The 9,495-nt window shown below is 38.8% G+C and overlaps 1 protein-coding gene across 1 annotated transcript in view; it reads left to right on the top strand.

The window, feature by feature from the left end:
• Positions 1-1,000: 1,000 nt before the first annotated feature.
• The window catches only part of LOC118412101 (signal peptide peptidase-like 2B), a gene marked incomplete in the record, with an annotated part of 26,682 nt that continues 18,187 nt past the window's right edge, over positions 1,001-9,495 (top strand). The window contains 3 exon segments of the mRNA XM_035814733.1: positions 1,001-1,068; positions 6,224-6,340; positions 8,623-8,802. Of these exon segments, the coding sequence (XP_035670626.1) occupies positions 1,015-1,068; positions 6,224-6,340; positions 8,623-8,802 (351 nt within the window).

Raw genomic sequence — 9,495 nt, 5'->3', positions numbered from 1 at the left:
TTCTGGTCTCCTGCCCCTTGTGCCACCTGGAGTAAAAAGAAGAAAAAAAATCAGCAAAACAATTAACAATCTACGGTTCTCGTCATTTGTAGCATTTCTCAATAGTGTAACAGTGGTGTTCGAGGACTGCTAAACCAAAGACGCCTAACGGCTTAAGCAAGACTGACAATAGGTGGATTCAAGACAGACAATAGGTGTGTTCAATACAGACAATAGGTGTGCAAAGCTTTAATTAGCACCTTATTACTTCCCCCACCGCTCGCGTGCCGTTATCATTGTGTTGATTACCAAATCTACGTGTGAAAGCACAAAATTCAAGCATTTAGCATGAGCCCCCCTCCCCCTTTATTTCTGTCGCACATTTTGTTTTCTACATGTGACCATGCATGCTACTCACCGTTCAGCTGTTTTTAGGCTTCAAAAATATCATACGACGGTAACACTAAAACGTGTAATTCACAAAGGTTCTAAATAAAGCACAGACTGAATTTCATTGCCGAGAGTAACCTTAGTAAAGAATTGTAAGGAGAAAACTACGGTTGAACTTACGCGCTGTTGCGTTTGGGCTGCCATGTTGGTCTCAAATCTCGTGAAATGCGAGATTCTTTCTGTGGCGCGAGAAGCTGCGAGATTTGAAGTTGTTTCTCAAAAATCGTGAAAACTTTCCGTAAAGGGAAAGCTAAATGATAAGATATACAGACGTTGTTAAGAAATAAATGTAGGTGGACACTGTTATAAGAAACGCTTAAAAATGTCACAAAATCACGAGGAAAAGCTGTACAAAGGATTTTTGCCCAAGGAATGGTACACAAGTTCAGAGGGTGTATTATTTTGACACTTTCATAACACGCAGTTATGATTTTAGAGATTGAATAAAAATTTAATTTTTTTTCAACTTTTTTAGTAAATATGAATAATATAGATGGCGAATGAAGAGTGAAAAATGTCTAAATTATGAATATTAATGTCATCATTATCACCCCTCCAAAGTTTTACCAGGTCGACTATTCCAAGATGGCGGTGGTGGGAGTAATTTTTTCGCTTCTCGTCTGCCAACTCGTCAGAACGGTACGGCGTGGTATTTATCTTCATTACTCCACATTTCCTCTCAGATTTTAGTCATAATCCCGGGAAAAGGTTTGTGGTACATTTGATGTTCGAAATCTTCGTCAATGACGCAGAATCTGGCTCAGACAATCGACCATTTTCTCCGAATTTTCAGACCGGTGTAGTCATGCATAGAGAGAGATAGACAGATTTGTACTCCAGAAAATTATATGAATTTATGCAGTAACGTTGTTGTAGTCTCTAGTAGCTGTTATATTTGCTGTTAACTGGGATTATTGGTCGCAAAAGGGAAGGATGTTTGTTCGGAAAGGAAAAATAGCTCTAGAAGTCCAAAATATTATATATTAAAGAACAAGGAGCAACCCAAAGCAACTTGGGCCAATCTAATATTTGGCTTTCACGGCTGACAGCATTTTGAGACTCCAAGTCTGATGTGAGAGTGTGAAACAAGTCGTTCCAACCTGATATGTTACAAGTATACAATGCACTTTAATGATGTATGCTTTCTTTCTTCTAGTGATAGTTGCAACAAACAATTTCATGTTATTGTTTTGTGATGGGAACCATTTTCTTAGTGAGTTACTTAGTCTGATAGTGTTACACACTGTTGTTGATCTTGTTGTTGATATATTCGCTATGTGCGTACGACAGTATATCATTATTATGGAGATATTGCTAAGTATACAACATATTTATGGGCAGTGTTATGCATATTTATGATACGAATGGACATGCTTTATGATCTGTTTATATATTTGTTTGTTTGAATGTATGTATTCTATACCCAGTAAGTTGTCTCATGGTGTAACATACCAGGTTTTTACTTAAGAGTACAAGCTGTTTATCCAATTTATTTGATCTACTGGGAAGGATCCCTACTTTGTTTGTGGTTAAGTGAGGTGGTTCTTTAACGTGCTTGAGGTGTGGCTCTCCCAAAACACGGGACCTCCACTTGATACGTTTATACCTGGACACTGCATCCAGGAGAGAAGGCTTCAGCCTGTTGTGTCCTGATCTTCGCTCTTCACGTGTCGTACTTTTGACACTCCCAGTATTTGTCAAGCCTGGACTTAAACTGATTGACACTCTCAGCCACTTAACGGCGTAGCAAAGGGAAGGCCTTAACCGAAACTAGTAACACTTACTTCCACCTGAGTGAAGTGAAAAAAATTTGTGTTGAGTCCCAAAAGCACAGAACCAGGACTCGTCACAGACTTGAACTCAAGTCAGTGCCTCCAAGAGACATATTAGCGGTGCTTTTATGTTTGTGGTTTCACGGTGGCCGCTTGACCATGAACTTAATCATTGCAATTTTCCATTTTCTTACTAGTATGTGACTACAGTCAATGGCGAGACCATGAACACTCTATTTTCCTGCTACTGTGAAAGTGAATCCCGTAAACTGAAATGCATTTACAGTTAAGTGTTATTGTGAACTTGGTACAAGGCCAAGGAACTGTCTTAGCCTTGACACTGTCATCTGACTTGTCTTGACTTTGGCAGCATCATTTGACTTTCAGCTTGGTCTGATGATTTTTCATGATTACGCCCAGACAGCTCCCAAATCTCTTGCACAGTCAGTAGCTGGCGCTCTGCCCAACTACAGCAGAATATAGGACAGGTTGTTATATTAGGATCATCAGGGACCTAGTTGTACCGGTCAACTGACCTGTCAGTCAAGGTTAAGGGTCAAAGGTTAGAGGATGTAGGAAATCTTGGATGGATAGATGTCATATTTTTGGTGGTGTTTCTGTCAAGGAATTCCTGGCCCAAATTCTAGTCTGGTTTCGGCTGTGTCCAGTTTAAGCTGGCCCTTGCACATATAGACCAGGGTTTGAAATACACATACTTAACTTGCAATTTGCACATAATTGTCGAGATTTACTCGTAAAGATATTCTTAACTTGCAATCTTGCATGTTGAAAATACCTGGCCTAAGGTAGAAATACTGAGGAATTAGACACCCTACTATTAGACAGAACGACATATATATGAACGTCTGTCTTTTTCCTTCCTTGTTTTTGCCAGTAACTTTCTCCAGTAGCTTGACTATAGATGTAATAAAAATTCGCTGATTCAAGCTAGCAAGCCTCGTCACGATTACAGGCCTAGTTGTATTTTGCATGTTAATTTTCCAAATTGCATGTAGAATTTTTGCCAACTTGCAATTTTGCATATATCAAAAAAAAATGTATTTCGATCCTTGTAGACCAATGCCAAAGTCATACCAGTACCATGTCATAAAAGATTATTGTCTTCCAAATATACTTGAACATATACTTCTACTATATGTTAATTCATTATTAGTATATTGTATTTTTCATTTATTTCACCAGGGGAAACATATCACCTAATGGAAGTTTTTAATATTTTCTGGAGGGAGAAAACAACCTGAAAGTGGTATATCCGATGTCAACATCAAATGAAATCAACAATACAACTTGTATTACAAGAAAACATAGAAGAGAAATTGGGCAAATTGCTAACTTGTGCAAAACCAAAATACATTTTACCTTATTATTCAAACGATAATGTTTTATTTGCAAAATCATGCCCGAGGGCTAATTGCATACACAATCTCAAGAACTAAAGAGAGGTAAGTACATAAAACTAGTGTCTAATCAACTACATGATACTATGAATACTATTGTCGGGTTTGACTTCTTCTTTGAAGGCAGTGGTTAATTATTAATACTGTTGCTTTAATTTATAGCATTAGTGTTTATAACAAGACATGTACATTGTAGCTATAATGTCTTATTACCAAAAAAATGGAGAAGATTGTTCAAAGTGCCTTGTGAAGAGTCATGTGACTCATATCTAATGTTACAATGTTACATACTATATGCAACTTGTATGTCATCATGCATTTTGCCCTGATAAAGAAAGATGAGACTGACTATTAGATGACAGGCTTCCTGTGTTTGTTACTACTGGAGTCAGGCCAGATATCAGATGTACCACGTCAGGCTCACGTTTGTGTCAGAGCAAGGTTATGACTTTTAAAAGTTTTAGTTTCAGAGGCAGGGCCAGTAACCAATGTTGGACTATACCCACACTACTTTTGTTATACTACTTGTAGCACTTACTCCACTCTCTTAGCATTTCTTACCATTGCATCACTGTAGGCTGTACTAGTAACTGATGACACCAGATTGATGTCAACAGGTTCGCTTTAAGCAGCAAACAAATAAACAAACAGAAGGAATAATGAACATGGTTAAATAATTTGGATCCCCTTACTACTACAAATATTTTGTGATGATAATTCTAGTATTACTAGTACTAGTAGTAGCAAAAGATTTTGACTTTTGAGACTTTCTTTTTTGTTCTGCAATTGTACATTGGCTCGAAAAGTGACAATTTACAGTGTTAGGAATAAATCAAAGCAAGTGGCTGCCAATTCTGTTGAAAACAGTTAAGATCTGTGTACACTGTTTTGTCTAGAATTTGGGACAAACTTGTCATAATCATGTCATACAGCAGTAAGCTGCATTTGAAACAGACAAAACTGACAATCCAAAGACTTCAGATAAACCAATTTCAACTGTCCAAATTGTGATCAGAAAAGATCAGAAAAAATCTTTAAAATGTCAATTTTGTTATTCTAAATTTTTGGTTTGTACACTGGTATTTGTATATGTCTTCTATATTTCTCAGAGGTGGGAGGGGCTGTGAGATTGGTCTGTAACAGAAGCTATGGGGGTCATTTAACTCTGAATACCCCCCCCCCCCCTCCTCACATAGTGGCTGCATGTCTCAAATATCAACATGACTGACAAGCTGCACTTGTTGTGCTGATCTCACAACACGGCCAGTGTCTGTGGGCCGGATCCACCCAGAGGTTCAGAACTTCTATTTCTATGGATGTTTACATCGCTGTAATTATAGCAGTTTTGGCTGGGCTAGAGGGAGTGGCACTCGAGGAATACATCTCTTGTATGTCTGTTGAAAATGACTTTTACCATTGGATCCCAATTTTCTATTGTGTTCTGTAGTGGAAAATCGACACAATAGACCTATATAGGCTATATCATCTGCAAATTGTAAGACTAAGAGGGATTTAAATCCACTTCATTCAAGATTGTTTCTTCAAAGAAAAATCTACCTGAATAAAATGCAAAGGCATAATGAAATAATTATGAACTTAATAGTATTCAAAAGGAACAATTTTTATAGCACAAAAATAAGCTCTAAATGACCCATTCTCTTCCTAACATTTACAAAACATTGTACTTAGTATTGTACTATGTTTAGATGACCCACTTGGCTGAAAAAATATTATGCATGGCACATATACTTTATGAATATGGAGTTACATTACATGTATCAGCAACAGCAAGCAAAGAGTTTCAGTTTTGCAAGTGTGAAATGTGTATATGTACCAGGTCCTGGACAAATTCAGGTTACGTCAGGTGATCAATAAAAGTTAATGACTGTACTGTATAGGTATACAACAGGTAACAAGGGTTTGATAACTGTCATTAAAAAGGCAAACACTGTTCTCTGTTTGCTGTAAACATTGTAAACTGGGTCCATTCAGTCTTTGCATTGTCATTGTCTAAAATATTATTTTGGCATAAAAATAGGGGAAAAGTTTAAAGTGTTGATTGAAAGGGCTTTATTCATGTCATCTGTATCTGACTGGAAGTGGTTTCCTACATTTTGTATGCCGTGCAGTTGCTTTACCAGGTTTGACTACAATTTGCATTTCTTGACTTTGACAATTAGCGTCACAGGGCTGAATTTAAAATCATTTTGTTCTTCAAACTACAGCGGAGTATGGTATCCTGAAGGCCCAGCCCAGAGACCTGTCTATGTACCAGTATTACTGTCTCAGATATGACCCACAATAACAACATACGATTAATACAGACCCTATGTTATATTTCCTCCAGACTACAGCGGAGTATGGTATCCTGAAGGCCCAGCCCAGAGACCTGTCTACGTACCAGTATTACTGTCTCAGATATGACCCACAATAACAACATACGATTAACACAGACCTTATGTTATATCCCCACCAGACTACAGCGGAGTATGGTATCCTGAAGGCTCAGCCCAGAGACCTGTCTACGTACCAGTATTACTGTCTCAGATATGACCCACAATAACAACATTTAATAACACAGACCTTATGTTATATCACCTCCAGACTACAGCAGAGTATGGTATCCTGAAGGCTCAGCCCAGAGACCTGTCTACGTACCAGTATTACTGTCTCAGATATGACCCACAATGGGAGGCCCTACCCACGGACCCAGATGAAGCTGTGAGTATGCCTATTTAGTTGTCAAAATCTTTTAAAAAGTTACTTTGAAAAGTCAGATTTGCAAGAAAATAAATAATATTTACCTTAACATGGTATAGCCTAATAAATTACTGATCTATTTATTCTGACTGAAACATGTTGTATATCTGGTGACCAGCACCTTGAGCTCTGTCCTGCCACTTGTTACATTATGTAATGGAACACCACAATGGTGTCTGTTACTTTAAGCCCCGGTCACAAAGCGCGTACGATTCCTTGCGATTCCTTCCGATGCGCAGGATAAGCGCAGTGCGACGTAAGTCGGAAGAAAATCGGAAGCAATGGTTTAAGTATATAAAGCCGTGGTCACAAAGCGCGTAGTGCATCGTACGTAGAGGTCATAAGAGCGTGCCTGTGTCAATCGCAGTGAATCATAGTAAATCGGGGAGCGTCGTATGACGAAAAATAGAGCTGAAATGGATTTTGAACATGTTCAAAATTTCGCTATCGTCGTAAGGTTTTATTTGCCCCCATAGCAGAGTTCATTACGGCAATTTTTGTCTACTGATGAGGTTATAGATTTATGATTTTTTAGCATGTTGTGATGGTTTCAGTTTTCCCTGATATTGTCGATATTGACGAAAAGGGGAAATATATCAGTCGCAACTGCCACAGTCGCAACCAGAGAACAGCGCGCCCCGCACAGGTGATGCAGACAATTGTTTGATCGCTTCATGCACGTGAGTTTATAATTAGATGAAATCTCAGCTCTCGTCGGTCTTGGGTCAGTTAACCATAATCGTAATAACCATGGGGACAACTCGAACATAAAGGCAGGCTCTATGAGTTGGAAATATATATGATATAATGCTTATGATATGATTTTTGTATGATGGCATCTTTTTGTTGATAGCATATCATGATACGATCTTCGAAAGAGAATGACACGTAGAGCCGGCAAGCAGGCCGAGATAACCATACCAGTACTCACGCTTGATTTGAACTTTTGCTTGTAATACTCTTGTTGTCATGGTCTTTTTAAATTTATTTTTACAGTTAAAGATATTATAGGAAGGTATTTAACAGCTATGTCCACATTTTGTTGGTTAAAGAAGCACAAAAGCGGTCAGACGGCTATACAGAAGAGACACAAGTGAAAAATCGTGCGACGCTGGAAAAATTTTGAACACCATCCGATGCGTTGCGATGGCTTGCGATGCTTACGATTTTCTTGCGATGTACTGCGCTCATCGTACGATATGCGGAATAGTCCATCGCAAGGAATCGTACGCGCTTTGTGACCGGGGCTTTACCAGTAACTTAATGGTGACTGGTTGAGGTCACTGTAGAAAAAGAAAGAGAGCAAGAACAAGTAAGAGAGAAAAAACATACTATTACACAAAGGATGATATTTCCTGCTGCCTAAGTCAGTGACAAATGGGTTTGTTAAACAAGTCTTTGGTTTGGTTTGGTTTGGTATATCATATATCTCCATTAGGCCACACCAATTTAATTTCTTGGTTCACGGATTCGCTCGCTCCTATTTTTTGGAAAAAAAAATAAAAATAAAAATTACCACTCAGCAAATTTTCACCTTAAATGAAACCATTCACCAACTTTCTGGTGTAGCAAATTGGCCTTTATATTATAAGCTCCTTAAAGTGTGGGTGCAGGTGCTGTTACTGTACAGTAATAGTGTTTTTGTACTTTTTCAAGCTGAAAACTTTTTATCCTATATGTTTTGGATTGGACCTTACCTTTACCCCAACCATTTTACAATTTTTATTTTTATTTTCATTTCGCCCTCTCGCTCCATATTTTTTATGAAAAAATCCGTGAACCAAGAAATTAAATTGGTGTGGCCTTAGTGACTGATACGTCACTATTCTTCCTGGAGTCCGGGTAAATAGTACTCATTTTCGCTTGAGTGAAGTGAGGAAAGTCGTGTAAAGTGCCTTTCCCAAGGGCACATGATCGGTGATGCAGCGGGGTTCGAACTCAGGACCTTTTGGGCCTGAGCCTAATGCGCCGCCGATTGCGCCACACGATCTCACTTCCCATGGTTTGATTCCCATGTATGAAGAAAGGATTTCTGAAATTTCAGGTCCCAGACCCACTGTATGACCTGACCCCCTGTATGGCTGTGAAGACTACCGGTCCTGGGTTTGATTCCCATGTAAGAAGTGTTACCTTTCTGTTCCAGGTCCCAGACCCACTGTATGACCTGACCCCCCTGTATGGCTGTGAGGACTACAAGTCCTGGGTTTGATTCCCATGTAAGAAGTGTTCCCTTTCTGTTCCAGGTCCCAGACCCACTGTATGACCTGACCCCCCTGTATGGCTGTGAAGACTACCGGTCCCCAGCTCAGGTCCCTAACCATGTGGTGGCCATCATGAGGGGGAACTGCACCTTCTTCCAGAAGGCCAGGATAGCGCAGAAGTACAACGCAGACGCTATCCTTGTCATCTCTGAGGACAAACTGGTAAGGATCCGAGAGTCTCTGGTTTGATTCCCATGTGTTTGACTACATCCTTACAATGTTCAAGTGAGATATTGGTCATATTGGAAAAGACGCTGGTAAGGAACTAAAGAGTCCGATTCAGAAGTTGCTGTTTCGATTCCCATGTAATTCAATACATCATTCATTGCAATGCTAATACCTGTGATATTCATCATCATTCACTGCATCCTGCATCTATTGTTGAAGATATTGGTCATATTAAAAAAAGACCTCCAAGTTGGTAAGAGTAAGAAGTAGAATCAGAAATATCCTATGTGTTCCAGTACATTACAATTCCCCCAAGATATTTGCTATATTAGAAAAGACCCTGGCATTAAACACAATCAGAAGTCTCTGGTTTGACTCCTGTTCATTTCAGTACATAGCAATACAATTCCCCCAAGATATATTGTTCTTGTTATAAGAAAAGCCTGGTAAAAAGCAGAACTAGAAGTCTCTGGTTTGATTCCAGTGATGTTTAGTATATCATTACAATGTTGATGTAAGATATTGTTTATAACATGCAGGAAAGGACCAGGTATATACCGATGTTACTATAGAATATGTACAGAAGGTTTATGGTTCAATTCTTATGTGTCTTTCACAACATGTATCATATCTCTTGCAAGGATCTAATGGTCTCTGGTTTGATTCCCATAATTACAAAATGTATGT

Source organism: Branchiostoma floridae, chromosome 3 (assembly GCF_000003815.2).
Source record: "Branchiostoma floridae strain S238N-H82 chromosome 3, Bfl_VNyyK, whole genome shotgun sequence".
Taxonomy (NCBI): domain Eukaryota; kingdom Metazoa; phylum Chordata; class Leptocardii; order Amphioxiformes; family Branchiostomatidae; genus Branchiostoma; species Branchiostoma floridae.
Note: the sequence above shows the minus strand (reverse complement) of the source record. Positions and strands in the feature narration are given on the sequence as shown.